The sequence below is a fragment of the Anguilla rostrata genome, chromosome 14 (genome assembly GCF_018555375.3).
Source record: "Anguilla rostrata isolate EN2019 chromosome 14, ASM1855537v3, whole genome shotgun sequence".
Taxonomy (NCBI): Eukaryota; Metazoa; Chordata; class Actinopteri; order Anguilliformes; family Anguillidae; genus Anguilla; species Anguilla rostrata.
The window spans coordinates 39,111,978-39,131,139 of NC_057946.1; the positions used below are offsets into that span (position 1 = coordinate 39,111,978).

At 46.1% G+C, this 19,162-nt stretch overlaps 1 protein-coding gene across 9 annotated transcripts in view; it reads right to left on the reverse strand.

The window, feature by feature from the left end:
• Positions 1-2,990: 2,990 nt before the first annotated feature.
• The window catches only part of LOC135238823 (regulator of G-protein signaling 3-like), a 115,272-nt gene continuing 99,100 nt past the window's right edge, over positions 2,991-19,162 (reverse strand). For 6 of the 9 annotated variants that reach the window (XM_064306904.1, XM_064306905.1, XM_064306906.1 and 3 more), the window contains 4 exons: positions 8,304-8,405; positions 6,594-6,655; positions 5,347-5,513; positions 2,991-4,982 (listed from right to left, as the gene is read on the reverse strand). In XM_064306904.1, coding sequence (XP_064162974.1) covers positions 4,779-4,982; positions 5,347-5,513; positions 6,594-6,655; positions 8,304-8,405 — 535 coding nt within the window. In that variant the 3' untranslated portion in view covers positions 2,991-4,778. Of the gene's footprint in view, positions 4,983-5,346; positions 5,514-6,593; positions 6,656-8,303; positions 8,406-18,882; positions 19,014-19,162 lie in introns of those variants that run through there. The other 3 variants (XM_064306910.1, XM_064306912.1, XR_010325215.1) reach the window with 3 other exon arrangements.

Here is a 19,162-nt window from a genome sequence, read left to right on the forward strand (position 1 = left end):
TTCACTCACCATTCACACACACACTCATACCTACAGGGAAGTTAGAGGAAACCCAGAGTACCCGGAGAAAAGCCATGTGGACACAGGGAGAACATGCAAACTCCACACAGAAAGGCCCCAGGCCGAGATTCGAACCCACGACCATCTTGCTGTGAGGAGACAGTGCTACCCACTGCACCACCGTGCCGCCCCCCAACGACTTCTCCCTGGGAAAAAAAGAGTGACCTTTGGGAAACAAACCCTGAGAACATGTTGTCTAGCGGTCGGTAATAGCGGAAAAAAATAAGGTAGTCGTTTTTTTTCTTTAAACCAGGAACTAAAATGTTTATATTTGAGGTGCAAACTGTTTAGGAAATACAGAGAGTGTCCGTTGGATGAATCAGGGCAGCGGTTTGAATGGACCTGGCCGGGACATTGCTTGAGTTATAGGGCACATGATGTTATGGGGGGCAGTTAAATTATTATTCCAAATGAGTAAGCCATGGAGAAAATGTGTTGAAATAAAAGACAAACCACTTTGAACTATCAACATGGCAGTGGAGGAACAGGACATTCCCTGGACTCAAGTGTTTGTTTGTGTGTGTGTGTGTGTGTGTGTGTGTGTGTCAGGAATGGTCCCAGTCAGGAACAGGTAATGGGTTTCACAGTTCCAGGGGTCACTGGTGCCACCTGAGAAATGTTAGCATTGGGAGCCAACCCTTACTATTTTCAGCCTTATCAACACCTGTTTTTAAAGAAGGCCAATGAAATCCTGTCTGGAAAGGTTTCCGGGACGTCCGTGAATAATGGCGGAGAGTTCCGGAAGATGGAAAGGCGGGAACGGCCACCGCCGCTCGACTCGAAAACAATCGCCCTGCTGGCAGCGCCGGGAGAATATTGCGAAAACAGATGAGGAAGAGGAAGAGGAAGAAAAGTCCTCCTAACAAAGAGGAAAAACTTTGGTCCCGTCTGTCTCACAGTGAATGAGGGGGGAGACCACGGGAGGGGGCGGGGGGGGGGGGGGTGGTAAAAAGAAACGGAGGAGAGAAGGAAAAGAGAATAAAAGAGGGAAGAAGCAGAGGCAGTGAACTGAGAGGTCAGGACAATGGTGGCATTTGGCGGTGGTTTCTGAGGGAGACAGCTGGTAGGGGAGATTAGGGTTTCTAACTGCAACAGCCTTCAACCCACCAACTGCCCACTTCCCCCCCATCCAGCCCTCTACTCCGCCCCCCACCCCCTCTCTACTCCTACTCTACCCCCCGTTCTACTTCACCCCCACCCCCTCTCAACTCCACCTCCCTTTCTGTCACCCTCCCATCTGCTTGTTCACACCACAGCTCTTCAAGGTTGTTTTTGTGCGTATCTGTGGGTGCATGGGTACATGTGTGGTGTGTGTGTATCTGTGTGTGTTTGTGTGTGTGCATGTGTGTATCTGTGGGTTCGTGTGTGTGCGTGTATGTGTGTGTGTGTGTGTGTGTGCCTGTGTCTGTGGATACATTTGTGTGTGTGTGTATCTGTGGGTACGTTTGAGTGTGTGTATTTGTGCGTACGTTTGTGTGTGTATATCTGTGGGTGCCTGTGTCTGTGGGTACATTTGTGTGAGTGGGTGCGTGTGTTTATCTGTGAGAACATGTGTGTGTCTGCGGGTACGTTTATATATGTGTGTGTGTGTGTGTGTGTGAGAGTGGGCAAGGGTACAGCGTTCCAAAGTTTTTCAAGGAAAGCCTGGCATTTTGAAAACAGGGGCGGGTCAAATTCACCAGGTCATGCTGCTGTCATAGCAACAGGGACTGGAGGAAAAACCATCACCCACCATGCCTAGCAGTATACGAGGTCTAAGCTGTGGCACTACCCTGATAGCTGGTCTGCCAATGGTCCTTTGGCTTTAATTACCGCTAAGCAAACTCAAAAGTCTATCCAATAACGTTGCAAAGTGGGAAGTGGAGGGGTGGGAAGGACGGGGGTAGAGGGGTAGTTAAATGGACTGAAATCTTATATACCTTAAGTTTTTTTTTCAACCACAGGTAGCCTAATACCATTAGCCTGCAGTGTAAATAGAACAGGCACTGAAGCTGCAAGAAATATGGCAGTTAGGCTTAGATATGTTGGTCTCCTATACAATAAATGTGCTTAAATGAACAGAATTCTTCTATACCTATATATATATATATATATTTTTTTTTTTACCACAGGTGTAACACTTTTGGCCTGTACTGTACTGACTCGTAATATTTCATAGAAAACGCACACACAAACACACACAAACACACACGCACACACACGTACACACACACACGTACACCCACACCCACACGCTGAAGCGCCATAAGGACCTCCATTCCCTTTATTGTGTAACCCGTGGCTGCTCGTAGGCTGTCTGGATGTCTGGCGGTGCGGTCGGTGGAATGAGCGCGAGGCCTTATCGCCTGATTCGCCTTCCGCGCCGCGACGCCTGGCGGAGGGAGACAGCGCAGCCAGCGCAGCGAGCAGCCGCTCAGAGCGCCGCGTAATGTGCAGTGATTCAGCCCACGCACCAGGGGGCGCAGTTCATTCTGCACGCTTGTTATGCCGGCTAGCCCCCCACCCAGTTACTTAAATCACGGTCCTCGCGGGCCGAGAACTGGTGGTTTTCCACCCTCGCTTTACCTGGGAGTCGGGTGTGAATAGTCTGACCAATCGGTAGCACCAACTGTTCAGTTATTGACCTGGGAGTCAATGAAAACCAGGACCGGATTTGGATTCAGGAGACAGATTTTAGTATGAACTGGCTAGCCTATCTGGTGAGTTTCTGCATCTTCAATACATGCAAAGTGACTTTGGGCCTCTGTTTAGTTTAATTCTGGTGACCTTTGTCTTTCTGTAATCTATATGAACCAGCTACTGTTTTTATGGTTCCAAAACAGCACTCAATTAAGCATGGTAGTCAAAAGTAAGGACTTGAAGTAAAATGCAGGTTCAAACTGAATAGCAGTCTATAGGTCTGCAGCAAACAAGACACGGCACAAAGTCAGTTATCATTTATCGGTTGGTTGTTTTATTTACCTGTAGCAATGACACCAAATCTCTTTTTTTCCCCTCACTACCTCAGGAGATGCTCTGAATTGTAAACAGTGGAAATGATAAGTTCCCACGACAACGCACAAGCAGAGCGTGACCCGGACGAGGAGGGCCACGCCCACCCCGTCTCTTAGCTCCAGCTCTCCAGATATTTACATAGTTACAACCCAATATTTATGTTACAATTATGAAATCTCATTTGTGTTTTTGTATTTATTTATTTTTATTTATTTTCCATTGTTTTCTTAAGAATTATATTTACAACCTTGAAACCCCCGACTGCCAGCTGCCGGTGGCTCACAACGTTAGAATGAACAAACTTTTAAACCTTTTCTTTCTTTTTCGCCGTCGAGTTGACACACAAGCAGAATTCGAAACTCTAACGAATAACGTTAATACACAGCTTAATCCATTGTCTAGCTCAAAAAAAATAAAATGTAAAAGAAAAAAAAAAATTTATCCACGGGGGGAAAAACAAAATATTGCACTTGAAGCCAGGGCCCCGCTGGCCCCGATTTGTGGTTGGCTGGGGAGAGAAGAGCTTTCAGCCAATGAGAGAAGCCTTCAGAAGTGTGAAAATAAATATTGTGGAAACCTTTTTTGTACAAGTAAAGCAGTCTCTCTCATTTCAAAAGAAGAGGGCAACCCCCACCCTCCCTCCCCCTGACAACTGGGATTTACCCGGCTACGACAGAGTGCAGGTTTCGAAAGAGAACAACAAATAAACACAACATTTCAAATGTAGAAAAAATTATCATAATATAAAATAAAAAAAAGTTGTGTAACACAAAAAAAGAGCAAGCTTCATGGGTGTGTTTAATGTCCCGAGGAGACAGTCTGGCCCAGTCCTGGCGTGGCTACGATGAACTGCTCTACAGAACACGACTTTCGGAGACGGCCAGCGGGTCGCCTCCGGACGGGTCAGAACCAGGAGGCAGGAGGGGCGCAGGCAGTGCGTTCGCGCCTTTCCGCAGTTTGGGTTCCGAATGTCTTTTTTTTTTTAACATTCCCGCCTCTCTGCGACGTCTCAGCTGTTTCTTTTTTTCCTTCTCATTCTTCGGGCAAAGGAGCGACGGGTAGAGGAAGTGCATGCTGGGATATGGGCGTGCGTGTATCGGTGGCCAAAAAAAGAAAAAGAAAGAAATAAAAAAAACTACTTCTGCTGAGTTAATCAAGCAGACATCCCCCCCCTTAACCTTCCCTGCTGCAAGCAGCAAAGAAACAGTGCCACAGGCACGGGGGCGTGGGGGATGTAAAAACGGGATCGCTGTTGTACCAGTGTTTGAACAGGTCCCAAAGGAGGAGGAGGTGGGGGCCATCCGAAAAAAAAACAGTACCGGACTGTTCACGTCTTTTAGGGGCCGGGGGACCTCCTCCTCCATTCTCCAGTACGTCCGGAAAGAAACTTAAATAAGAACAATAGCAATAATATTAACATAGCTAATAGCGAATAGCGGCGGGCTAGCGCTCCCGCGCGCCGTCCGGACGAGGGAGCCCCGAAACGCCGGGGCTCCTCCGGGACAACCCCCCGCCCTCTCCGTGTAAACAGCACCCTGTCCCCGCTTTCTTCAGTGCGTCCGCCAACCTTCCATTTCAAAACCGGGATGTCGACGGGATGGATCGAACAAAAAAAAACAAACGAAACGAAACGAAAAACGAGCGGGCGACAGAGCGCTAGCCGAGGCCCTCCGGCTTCTCGAGTCCGTATCTGTCCTTTCAGTCTTTTTGTTTTTTTTTTCGTTTTACGACGACGTCGACGACGTGGACGTGGAGCTGGCCTTCTTCTGGTTGACTAAGTCCATGTAGAGCTCCGAGCGGAGGAAGCGGGGGTAGGAGTCCTTCTCCATGAGTCCGTAAATGCGCTTCTGGGCCAGGTCGAAGCTGGACCGCGTGATGTCCTGCAGGTTGTCCTTGGTGTGCTCCCGGGTGTAGGAGTCCAGGTTCACCTGGTTTTGGGGAAGGGGGGAGAAACAAGAAATTAATATAAGGCCAGAATTCCTTCTCGGATTGGAAAACAAACAAAGCGCAATCCTATTTTCTCCTATTTTTCGGAATTTTGGCACGTCTGTGTTCTCGTACAGAAAGAACCATCACTTCCCCAACAACACTTTTCAGATATTCAGTTTCTAACAGAAATTGGCGTTCCACAATGGTATTCTTAAAGATGATTTTTCTCTACTTCGGACAGAACAAACTGAACGCGTTCGCGGTCCACAGTACTGGACCCGTCAAAGCAGGGAAACCGCTAGCGCTGTCAATGGCAACGGAAGCGTAGCCGCGGAAACGGTGGCTCGCGTCCCTAACACTCACCTCTTTGCAGGACTGGATGGCGATGTACTCGCCGAATATTTTCTTGGCTTTGGACGCCATCTTGGACTGGGACTTGATCTTCTTGTACTCCTCGCACGCCAGCCAGAACTCCAGGTTCTCCTCGCTGAACTCAGTGCGCAGGAACGCCCGAAACGCAGCCAGGCCATCTGCCAGAGGAGATTAGGGGGAAGAGAGAACCGTTAATGGAGAGCAAACGGTGACAATTCAACGGTGAACATCACAGTGCTAATACAGCGGTTTACCTAAAACAGCACATTGGCTTCACTGCAGCGATTACTGCTTTAATTTCCGCCACGTGCTTCTCCTAAACAGACTGACAGCCCGCCTTTTTACCGACTTCGTGACCCCGTTGTAATGCTGCAGTCCCCTACCCCGAACTTTAATTATGTCAGTTCTTTGCCACCGCGATTTCACTGTTACAGATTCAATTGGGCTCTGCGCATCGGGGGCTTGGGCTTCTGGGATTTGCGGTTTTTAATCACTTGTGGGAAAAATAATAGTGAAGACGGACAGGAAAGAAATTAATGTGCAGGCGCCTTCGGTTCCCACAAAACGTGCAACGCGACTGATAATGAGGCTGCCTGCATAGTGCAAGAGTGTGTGTGTGCAGCAGGTGATGAAAAGGGGCATGAAGGTACAAACGGCAGGTTTACCGCTGCCGTTGTTCGCGATCTGTTCCCTTTGCATTTGGGACAGCGCGACTCTGCAGCCGCGCACCTGCAGAAGTGACCGCGAAACTACCGAGGGCTCGCGCTGGCAGCTGCCCCGGAGACTCGAGGTCATAAATTGTACAGAAACGGAAGGAGCAGAAGCGAAGCGGACGATTTGCAGCCAGCAGTAATCTCTCTCCCTCCACCCCTCTTCATCTACCACCCGCTCCCCTAAATCTCTCGTCACTAATTCACGCTTCTATTTATCGGGGAGATTAGAGCGAGTGGAACGGCTGACAGCATTCCCATTCAGCTCCATTCAGCCGCGCGCACAAACACCCGCTGAACGCGTGCTGCCCAGAAAGGCATGCCTACACAATGCACCACAACACAGGCACGTTCCCCAATAACAGGTAAAAACGGTTTTTAAAAATGCACTCAAAAACACGCATGAAACTAAAAGCACGCATGAACAATTACCAGCAGCACACTGAAACAGAAAGCGCACTAAAAAGCTAAAGATAAGGACCGAAATTTAAAAAATGTATAAAAATGAAAATTAGGAATTGAACTTACATTTGTGCACCAGCAGCTTATCCAATGACTCCCCCCATTTGAGCGCGTCTTCTGGGGCGGGCCTGCAGATGAAAGCGGAACGATTCTTTAATAAGCCCATCTCTGCTAGGTTTCTCATTGTGTGACCCATTCGAAGCAGCGAGCTCCGTTATGCGTTAGCGCTCGCCTTGTGTTCGCGGACTAGCACCGTCTGCTGTTCAGTTACCGGACTGACCGTGCTGCGCGTGTCTCTGCCTGCCTCAGCTGGACGCTTCCTCTTATAGTATCTCAAACTGGGGGCGGAGATTCTGAGAGGCAGTAGGGGTGGCGTCTAACGGCTCGGCTTGGGGGCCGCCCCTCCCCCTTTCCTCCCGGTCTTGCAGGTCCTGACAGCACGCAGCCGATCTGCGCTAACTCAGCCCCGTTCACTCACGGTCTGGGAGCATTTCTCACACTATAGCCTTCCTTTTTTTTTTTTTAGATCCTTGCATCTGTCTGTCTATCTCTACCCCTTCCTTCCGCCGCACTCAGATCTCTCTTACTAACGCTTGCTGGGTTCAGCTGTTGGCAACGGCAGAAGGCTTAGTGAGAGTTTACGGACAGGAAATATCAAACACTGACAAATTCACACTATGCGCGTTTCTCTGAGAACACAGACCAAGCTTTGGTTTGAACGGAACAGGACAGCTGCGAGGGGATACCGTCCTCAGCCTTATGTTTCTCACTCTCAAATAAAGCTAACAGCGCGTGACGGACAACAGAATAATTACAAAACTCATATGGGTGAATAACGAACAATCTAGCGAAAGTTTAACTAGCAAGTCACTGCACGCATATCTAACCCGAACTTGATTTCTTTACTTCTAAGAATTTACTAGGGCAATGTTGGACACACTGATCGCACAGTAGGCTACTTTCATACGCCTCGGGGGTCTGATTTTAAATGCTGGCTGCATCCAACCAAAACCTTCAGTGCATTTGATTTGAAAGTTCGCAGGCATCGTTGACGCATGAGGTAATAATAATAATAATAATAATAATAATAACAACAACCCCTGGAGTAGGCTAATCTCACTCTAATAATAACAATCCCCCCCAAAAAATTCACATCCGAACTTCACTGAAAGAATTGCATTTCACCGTCTCTGCAGCAGGAAAAATGCAGCTTCCACATCAACTGCGGACCCGCTACCCCGATAATGTGCAGATCCGCTATCGTAATAAACTACAGATCCGCTATCGTAATAAACTGCAGATCCGCTATCGTAATAAACTGCAGACCCACTATCCAGATAAACTGCAGACCCGCTATCCAGATAACCTGCAGACCCGCTAACCAGATAACCTGCAGACCCGCTAACCAGATAACCTGCAGACCCGCTATCCAGATAACCTGCAGACCCGCTATCCAGATAACCTGCAGACCCGCTATCCAGATAACCTGCAGACCCGCTAACCTGATTTCACCCGTTTACTAAAAAAAAAATTTTTTTTTTTCAGCTTCATTTTTAAAAATCCTCCACTCTTTAAGCCTTCCTGTGACAATTTCATTTCGAGTAGCAGATGACTGAATGATTGACAGGCTGGTGGAATGCCTGATCAGCTATTTCTCTGCTTTAATTTACAGTACTGCTGGAGCTGGTCCTGTGTGTCACGGGGGTGAGGTGACACAGTCATGGGCACAGGGGGCACGGCAGGACGTGGGGGCGCGGGGTGGGGGGTGATACTTACTTGATGGATTTCATGACCTTGTCCAGCCTGCCAGCCGGTGAGCTTCCAGGAGACTCACTCTTCCTCCTGAGGAACGCCAGGCGATTCTTCATGTCCTTGGCCCTGAGGGGGAAAGAGAGAGAGAGAGAGAGGGGGGGGAGAGAGAGAGAGAGAGGAGAGAGAGAGAGAGAAGCAAAATTATGAGTGCTTACTACAACCAGTGATTTTATTAATTATCGATTGTGTACAATGACAAGTATAACCTTATATTAAAAGGTAAAGAGACCAGGAAGAAGGTGAGCAAAAATTTGATATACCAAAAATAAAAATAAATAATAAAACAACAAATTTAATTTGGTGAGGAGACAGCAAGCAGAATATGCTAACAAAGTAGTTAGCCTGCTATTAAAACTAACATCAACAAGCTGGAAGAATAGGATCAAAACCAATATAACCAGGGAAAAGGACATTGAGCAAGAATCTGGAAGAATAAGGGAACTGAATAAAGAAGATTTGGAAGGTAGGACACTTATATAATCTATCAAAAACCCAAAACTTTACAGCTAATTCACATCAGCAAAGTAGGCCCTTCAGCTCTGCACCAGTAACTGACAGCAGAGCACAGCAACCGGCATTTTTTTTCAGTTGGGAAAGAGTGGGAAAATGGATACATTTCAACAGCAGCATAGTGGGAGGAGCTTACGTTGCTTAGCAATCCACTACCCTGATGACATCACAAGTGAAGCAGGGAAAAAAAAGTACAGGAGCAAACTGCTAAAAGATTACCCAGAAACACTGAGAGCAGATTACAAACTGCAAGGCAACAAAGAAATTCTAACAGACCTGCTATTCTATACTGAGCACCCAGAGGCCTGGCATTCTGCTCTTCATGAAGACTACAGGCAAATGAAAATGAGTGGCAACAAATCAATTCGTCAGCTATATATGGACACTGTACCTAAATTTAACATTAATTTCTATAATACGGGCACTGTAATGGTTCAGGGATCAATAACTAAATTAGAGGATTTTGAAAATAATTTTGATCGACTAAAAACCCTTGCTAACAGCAAAAAGGCTACTAAAACAGCACCAGGTGCACTGGCTTCCCCAAATGTGTCAGCTGCTGGAACCACTGCTCCAGTCTCCCCTGTGCACACAGCCTGTAGAGCCCCTCTGCCAGCCTGCTCTAGCGCACACAGAGCCCACTGCAGCCCACCGACACTCAGGACACCAGCGTCAGTGCAGCGCATTCAGGAGTGCCTCTCCCTTCTAGAAGTGGAGATTACTGAATTCAGAGAGAACAAATTATCAGAGATGGACATTATTGAACAGCTAAGAGATGACATGAGGCTATTTAAAGAGGAAACCAAAGCAACAATTAGACAGTTAGGAGAAAATGTAAGTGAGCTTCAAAAAGCAAACACAGTTCTCAGACATAACCTGCTTAAAGTGAGAGAGGAGCTGCAGCACAAAGACTTACACATACTCCATCTGAGGGAGCAGGTGCATAATATAACAGCAGCGGAGCAGTCCCCGCACAGCCAGACCACAGACACAGGCTCACAGACGGAGACCAATAGCCAAACAGAACCACAGACCAGCCTAGACATTAATGTGGACCCCAGTCCCCCCAGCCCTCCACAGGACAACACTGCTCTTCTAGCCTCACAGACAACCCCGACCAATGCACAGCCAGTTACAGAAGAACAGAGACCAACACGCCATAAACAGCCCCCTAAAACTGCAATACTTATTGATTCCAACGGCAAATTCCTCAACCACAGGCAGCTGTTCCCCCGTCACAGCGTTGGAAAGTTCTGGTGCCCCCACACAGACAGTGCACTCCAACTACTCTGTCATGAACGCCTGGGAGATCCTGACAACATCATAATCCACACAGGCACAAATGACTTGCGTCACAAGGGGCAGAATGTACCAGAAGCAGTGATTAAGGTGGCTAAAAAAGCACAAAGAGAGTTCCCAAGGGCAAAAATCACCATTTCCACATTGCTGCCACGGACCGACTTCCCATTCAACATAATTACCAACATAAACGGGAATCACCACAGAGTGCACAAAGTTGACCAACGTAAACATCGCGCATCACCCAATTCTGACACATGAGCACTTATACGACCATGTCCACCTCGGCCGTGACAGTGTATGGATCTTCACAGAAGACCTGAGAGAGGCAGCAACCGACATAAGTCCTTCATCTCCACATCTCACTAGAGGGACAGCACAGCCCCACCAGAGACGACAGCACATGCCACACCCATCAAAGGAGAGAAGAATCCTGCCAGGAAGAACCCAACCCAGTGAATCCCAGCCCAGCGGAACACGGCCCAGCAGAACACAACTCAACGGAGCCCAGTCCAGCGGAGCCCAGCCCAGCAGAACCCAGCTCAGCAGAATCCAGCCCAGCGGAGCCCAGCCCAGCAGAACCCAGCTCAGCAGAACCCAGCTCAGCGGAACCCAGCCCAGCGGAGCCCAGCCCAGCGGAGGCCAGCCCAGCGGAGCCCAGCTACCCCCTGAGTGCCAGCCTACCTATGCTCAGGTAGTATCAAACCACTCAGACATTGGAGAGGTGAAACAGTTGCTACAGCTCATCTGTAGGATTCTTGGTTGAAAATAAATAAAATAAAATTTGCTTTACTAAATACATTTCTTGAAAACACATTGTAAATTTGATCAAATTGTTCTACTTGTCACTGTACAGAAATCTACATAATCAATTGTTAATGAAATCTCTCTCAATAAGTTCTTGGAACATTCAGGGTTTGTATTCTTCGGTTTTTGGACCGAAGAGCACAAACCCAGAATTCATCTCATGCATTTCAGGACATGATATTATAATATTGTTGGAGACATGGTGTCGATATGATGCTAATACTCACTGTCCCCCAGGCTATGAAGAAATTTTACTGTCATCCCTCAAACAGAAAAACATAAGGCACGGCAGAGATTCAGGTGGGATTATCATATGGTACAGAGATGATTTGTCAACCCAATTAGAACTAATTAAAAAGGCAATAACACACATCTGGCTAAAATTAAATAAAAATATTATCAAATGTGATAATGACTTACATATATGTGCGGCCTACATTCCCCTTTGGAGTCACCATGTTACAATGAAAACTTTTTTGAAAATCTCCATAAAGAGATCACACATTACCAGGCCCAGGGTAATGTTCTATTGATCGAGAATTTGAATGCCAGAACAGGATCTGAGCCTGACATTAGTAGATTCTACTGGAAATAGCCACATCTTCAGACAGTCCTCCTAGAATTCACTCCTACGTTATTCCCAGAAATAATCCTGACCATATTTGTAACAAAAATGGGAAAGAGTTAGTGCATCTCTGTCGCTCCCTAGGTCTGTACATGCTTAATGGCAGGATCAAAGGGGACACTTTAGGGAGGTTCACATATTGTTCAGCTCTTGGGACTAGTGTAGTTGACTATGCCATTACTGACATGGACCCCTCCTATATTAGTGCATTCACTGTCAGACCACAAACGCCACTAACAGATCACTGTCAGATAAATGTATACCTAAAAAGAATTATAGAACAAATAGCAGAGTCTGAGCCCTGCAAACTGTACAGATTAAATAGGTCATATCGATGGGCTCCTGACAGTGAAGTCAAATTCAAAAGTGTAATCAGTTCACCTGAAACTACTAACATTATTAACACCTTTCTCTTAACAACAAAGCCAATTAGGCATAAATATGGCTGTAACAAAAATTAACAATATATATCATAAATCAGCCAATAAAGCAGGTCTTACTAAAAACAGCTCTGCATCCAAACAAAGACTAAAAGAAGAGTGGTTTGATAAGGACTGCAGAAATATCAGGAAAGAATTAAGACTGCTATCCAATCAAAAACACCGTCAGCCACTCAACACAGAAATGCGACAAAATTATGTTGAAAAACTAAGAGTACAAAAAGACCCAAAAAGAAAAGAAAAGGATACATTATAATAAAAAACTACAAGAAATTGAAGACTCCATTGATCAAAATCAGTTCTGGAAAAAATGGAACAAATTGAACAAAAAAACCCAGACAATTTGGCCTTACAAAATTGCAATATTTGGAAAAATCATTTTGAAAAACTTTATGAGCAAACTTCACTAATAACCTAAATTATGAACAAAAACAAATCCAAGAAAAGTTGCAAATCTTGAAGCAACTATTAAAAACTATCAGAACCCACTTGATTACCAAATTACAATGAAAGAATTAGAAGACAACATTAAAAGCTAAAACCTGGAAAAGCATGTGGACCTGATAGCATCAGGACAGAGATGCTTAAACACAGCACCCCTGAGCTGAGACAGGCCCTGCTGAAATTATTCAATCTTGTTTTCCAAGCTGGCTGCTTTCCTGAAATCTGGAATCAGGGGCTTATTTCCCCAATTTATAAGAGTGGAGACAAATTTGACCCTAATAACTACCGAGGCATCTGTGTGAGCAGCAATCTGGGGAAGATTTTCTGCAGCATTATCAATGCCAGAATGCTAGCCTTCCTTATGAAACACAATGTCTTGAGCAAAGGACAGATTGGCTTTCTACCAAAACATCGCACAACTGATCATGTTTACACCCTACACACCCTAATTAATCAACATGTACACCAAAAAAGCAAAGGTAAAATTTTTGCATGCTTTATAGATTTTAAAAAGGCTTTGATTCTATTTGGCAAGAAGGACTATATTATAAAATTCTCCAAAGTGGGTAGGGGGTAAAGTTTATGACATCATAAAATCTATTTATGTCAATAACAAATGTGGAGTAAAAATTGGGAATAAAAGAACAGATTTCTTCACTCAAGGACGAGGTGTTTTCCAGGGATGCAGCTTGTCACCAACGCTCTTTAATATCTATATTAATGAGTTAGCGGTGCTGTTGGAACAATCTACCCCTGGCTTAACCCTAAACAACAAGGAAGTTAAATTCCTACTCTATGCGGATGACCTGGTGTTGCTGTCACCCACAGAACAAGGGCTACAGCAACATTTAGATTTACTGGTGCAATACTCTCAGAACTGGGCACTGACAGTAAACTTAAAAAAATCTAAAATAATGATATTCCAAAAGAAACCCAGATCTCAGGAAACCAGACATGTGTTCACTCTAGGAAACACCGCACTAGAGCACTCCCTGTTCTACGATTACCTGGGGCTCAAAATAAGTGCCTCAGGAAACTTTGGTCTGGCAGTGAATACACTAAAAGAAAAAGCCTGCAGAGCCTTTCATGCAATTAGAAGAAAATTTCACAAAATAGACATACCAATTAGAATCTGGCTTAAAATCTTTGACAGTGTAATCCAACCAATTGCCTTATATGGAAGTGAAGTATGGGGTCCCCTCAGTTATCACAAACTACACTAGGTGGGACAAGCATCCTATAGAGGCCTTGCATGCAGAATTTTGCAGAACAATACTAAACATCCAAAGGAAAACTCCCACCAACGCATGCAGGGCAGAATTAGGCAGATACCCATTGATAATTAACATTAAAAAAGAGCACTTAAATTTTGGATGCACCTCAAATCAAGTCCCAAGACACAATGCAATTTCAAGCACTGAAAACCCAAGAACTGAAACCCAAAAAGAGTCCTCTCAGTCAGCTGGTCATGAGACTGACTAACCAACTAAAAACCAAACACCGACCAAACTCAGACCAGCGCTGCTTTAAGACCAGAAATTAGAGTAAACCAAATAATTAAACAAACAAAAGATGCCTATCTGGAACACTGGAATAATGAAACCAAAACACAAAATAAACTTAATTGCTACTTGGCCCTAAACAGAGAATACAATTTGGCAGAGTATCTCTTCTCTGTCAGAGATACAAAGCAGAGACAAATCCTGACCAAGTACAGGCTCAGTGACCACACCTTAGCAATTGAAAAAGGAAGGCACAAAAAAACATGGCTACCCAAAGAAGAACGTATATGTGGTCACTGCAAGACAGGAGAGGTAGAGACAGAGATGCACTTCCTGTTATATTGTGAAAAATATTCGCAGATAAGGGAAACATATTTTAATAAGATCCTAAATTCAACATCCCTAAACAAATTTCCCTCCCTAACAAACGACGAAAAGCTGCGAGTTCTATTAGGAGAAGGAGCGACAGCCTCACTCGCAGCTAGATACGTTTTTGCCTGTCACAGCCTGAGGGACAGTGGGTGAGCATCCGGCAAACATATGTATGTGTGGGTGTATATATACATATGTGTTTGTATGTATATGTGTGCGTATGTATATGTGTGTGTGTGTGTATGTATGTGCGTATATATATATGTACATATATCTGTATATATATGTGTATATGTGTATATGTATGTATATATATATATATATATATATATGTATGTGTGTGTATGTGTGCATGTATATAATATAATTAGTTTAATTCAGTTAATAGATAAGTATTATGTTCCTATCATTTGTGCTGTTATCATTGATGCTGCTTGTCTTCTTTTTCCTTTTGATTATATATTCTTACTTAGTTGATTGCTGTTGTCACTACGCTTTGGCAATATGTATTTTTAAATATGTCATGCCAATAAAGCATTTGAATTTGAATTTGAATTTGAATTTGAGAGAGAGATGAGTACCTCTGTACAAGCACATAATACAGTCTAGTCGGAGGCCAATTCCACACAAACGTGTTCACGAACATACTTCCCCCGCCAAACATACACATTAACGAAACCCAAAGAGAAACCCAAGCAGAGCTCAGAATACAAACAAATTCATCAATCTTTGCTCTCTCTCTCTCTCTCTCTCTCTCTCTCTCTCTCTCCCTATCTCTCTCTCTCTCTCTCTCTCTCTCTCTCTCTCTCTCTCTCTCTCTCTCTCTCTCTCTCTCTCTCTCTCTCTCTCTCTCTCTCCTCTCTCTCTCTCTCTCTCTCTCTCTCTCTCTCTCTCAGTTCTGCATTGGGGCCTGGGACCAGTGAAAAGGTCAGTTGTGCGCATGAAAGACTGAGTCTGACCACACAGGCCTTCTCTAAGAGAAGGAAACGGGGGAGGAGAGAGAGAAAGGAAGCAGGAAGGACAGAGAAGGAGAAAGAGAATGAACTGAGGGAAAGTGTGAACAGGCCCAGACAGGAAACAGGATGCTGCCAACTATTTATGACTCCCCCATTCGTCGTCAAGGCAACAAGGAGCAGCTTCATTCTTGAAGAGATGAGAAGGTGTGTGTGCACTGTGTGTCTGTAAGTATGCACGTGTGTCTAGGCGTGTGTGAGTGTGCGTGTGGTGTGTGTGTGAGTGTGAGTGTGTGTGTAGGGAGGGCACGGTTGTGGCATTGGTGGGAGAGGGGGGGGTGAATGAGTAAAGAGTGAGGAACATGACAGCCCCCCCCCTTCCCCCCACTAATATTTTAGGAGTATGACAAACTTTACACATGATTAAAAATGCTTTGGTGTGGGTGCGATTTTGTGCTTGTTCAACACAAGACGATGATAAGGAAATGCAATTTGCCTTCGGATGGGTGATCATTTTTAACTGGTGATGCACAGGCTGGTGTTTCACATTTGTAGAAGCTGCTTTAACTAAATGAAGTGTATGAGTGTGGGAGGGTGCATTGCATGTGTATGTGTGTGTGTGTTTGTGTGTGGCGGGGGGGGGGGGGGGGGGGGGGGGGCTGTTTTTTGTTAAAAACAAAAGTCTCCTGTTCAATTTTGATAAAACCGCCCCATCTCTAATTCTGTTTTCCTTTCTAGACGCTCAAAGGTCTCCGGATTTAGAAAAGAGGCAGCGCATAAATGCATTTTGGACTGCCTGAGCTCATTTTAGAATGTCAAATGTAAAAACGGAAAGCAGAATGTTTGACTGATTTATTTTTAGACGGGGGCTGGGGGGTTCGGCTGATTGATGGCAGGCTAATGGAGGCGTACCTCGCGGTCAGAGAGGCACTGACAGCGTCATTTTAGGAGCCCTGGAAAATATTTGTAAGCCTAATCAAACAATTAATTATCGGAGCATGGTTCCAATATAAGTGGGCAAACTCAATGAAAGGAGGTGCACGCTAGGGCTGAATTTTAACTCCATGCTGCCACCTCTTGGACGGGAGATGATACTACAGTATAAAACTGCTTGCATTCTGCTGGATTGCTCGTGTTATACATCATATTCATTTAGCAGATCGTCTTCGCCAGATTGAATACAATAAAGCACGCGTCTGTAAGTCCAGATGTAACTACAGAGAAAATATATTTAATACTCCTAGAGTCAGGACAATAACAGTGACTATACAGTGATGCTATATTGTTAGCTTCTCAACAAATATTCACTGTGAACAAGCACAACATTTATAAGAATTTGGCTGCAGATCCCAAATACACATGGGTCCAATATCCCTGCAAGACTACCCACACCAACTCCCACACACACGCACACTCACTCACTCACAACATTTGCATCTACCCCAGTGAATTCTATATAAAAGTGCATAAGCAGCAATATTCTCAGTTCTAAATGAACTCTAGTAGTTTAATTTCAGTCAGCTTATAAGTCCTCAGGTGATGAAATGCCTCTCTGGCTGTGTCTCAATTGGTCATAGGAAGGCACTTGTGGCTTTATGCGCAAGAGTTCTGCATTGACTGCCACCTGCTGGCCGTGAGCCGTCACTCACAGTCCTAAATTAGGCCGGCTCCTCCCAGTACAAACAGGCTGTCATACTGAGGACAGTGATATAGAAATACAGGAAGTGCGAGTTCCACCGAGGATACTGAACAGGAAGTGCAAGTTCCACCTGGGACAGCGATACAGGAAGTGCGAGTTCTACCTGGGACAGCAATACAGGAAGTGCAAGTTCCACCTGGGACAGCAATACAGGAAATGCGAGTTCCATATGGGATAGTGATACAGGAAGTGTGAGTTCCACCTGGGACAGCAATACAGGAAGTGCGAGTTCCCCCTGGACAGCGATACAGGAAGTGCTAGTTTCCCCCGGACAGTGATACAGGAAGTGCTATTTCCACATGGGACAGCGATACAGGAAGTGCGAGTTCCACATGGGACAGCGATACAGGAAGTGCGAGTTCCACATGGGACAGCGATACAGGAAGTGCGAGTTCCACATGGGACAGCGATACAGGAAGTGCGAGTTCCACATGGGACAGCGATACAAGAAGTGCTAGTTCCACATGGGACAGCGATACAGGAAGTGTGAGTTCCACATGGGACAGCGATACAGGAAGTGCTAGTTCCACATGGGACAGCGACACAGGAAGTGCGAGTTCTACCTGTGCTCAGGTTCCGGGCAACACCATAACGGCAGCTGTGCAAATCAGTGAGCGAGAGGTCGCCCAATTTAAATAACCCCCCGGCACACACCCATTCTGATCTTATCTACTGCACAGGCTGGACAGCAGATTATCAAATTAGGAAAGTCCAGATGCCAGGACAGTGACCCTATGTGGTAACTCAGAGAGGTCCAGTCCCTGAGGAAGCTTCCCTGAGCAAGATGGAGGGCTCTGCCTCTCATCTCACACCTCCCCCCATTTACTGTAGTCATATATCCACCTACACTGACGTCCACTGTGCCAATCACTGCCTGTGGAACAAACCATTTGGGTGGATGGGGGGGTTGGGTGATGGTTGTCAGCCCCAAACCCCAGATGGAGGAGTGTTCTATCCTAGGAAATACCCCTGCCAGTGGTCCTGCCCTGACCCACGTGACACACCTGTTGCCACAGAGACAAACTCCCAAAGCCACCAACTTGTGGAATTACATGCATTACGCAAAAATCCCTCTGCTCTTGCACAGCTGTCTCACTCTCTCTCTCTTTCTCTCCCTCCTGCCCCCCCCCCCCCCCCCGCCAAAGACTCTGACACGTCCCCTCGAAGTGATGCCCCTGTGGGTGAGGGAACGCGATTCGGCCGGGCGGGACACTGTGGAGGGGGCGTGGCCTAGGAAGTCCTAATCGCCGCAGCCTATCAAAGCTCCCTTTCCGTACTGAAACCCGGCTTCTGAAACACAGCCAACCAGGACATCATAGGGTCAAATCCCTACTGCCTCTCTAACCCAGAATAAGGTGCATCACCTGCATTATCGCTGAGCTATGCTTGCTTCATTCACAAATGCAAGCAGCCCTGGATAATAGTGTCCTCCAAGCAAACAAATAGCAACAAAAATAATACTCTTTTTTTTTTTTTTAAATCTCGTAAAAGCCAGAGGCAGCAGCTGCCTGTCATAGACATACTCAAACACGCCTACATTGTGTTTTCCATTCAGTGATGTGAACGCAACCGCCACTCCACACCAGCCACTACAGCTGAAGCCAATCAGCAGCTCTTAGAATTCATTAAGCTCTCCGCTTAACCACTAACTGACCCCTTCAACTGACTGTAAACAAGCACCTTCGCCTTCCCTGTGTCCAACACAGCCAGCTGAAATGCACAGGCTCAAAGCTAAGGTCAGTTCTCAGTCCACACCAGCTGCTGTGCGTTGCTCGACTCTGACACTCACTCGCCCCCCCTCCCCCACCCCTGCACCCCACCCGGTCCCCCTTTTGACAAGCACGTGAGGTCCCCCAAAAACAGAGACGGGGAGAAGCGAGCCGTTCCTTTACCTCTCCAGCTGCTTCTCTGAGAAGTCCAACATGGCGTGGAACATCTGCGTGTGCGTGTGCGCGCGGGCGTGTGTGTCGGAGCGCGGGGCCCTGGGAAGGGTGCCGGAGGTTCGCATTACTGCAGACCCTCGCGCCGCACCAGTGCACTCTTATATACCACCAGAGGGGAGGGTGAGGGGGCGGGGTCTAGGCTCCACCCAATCACAGCTTGCCATTCCGGAGCGAGTTCCTGAGTTATTATAACAGGCCTGTTCCCTCACAGTGTTTAAACACACACACA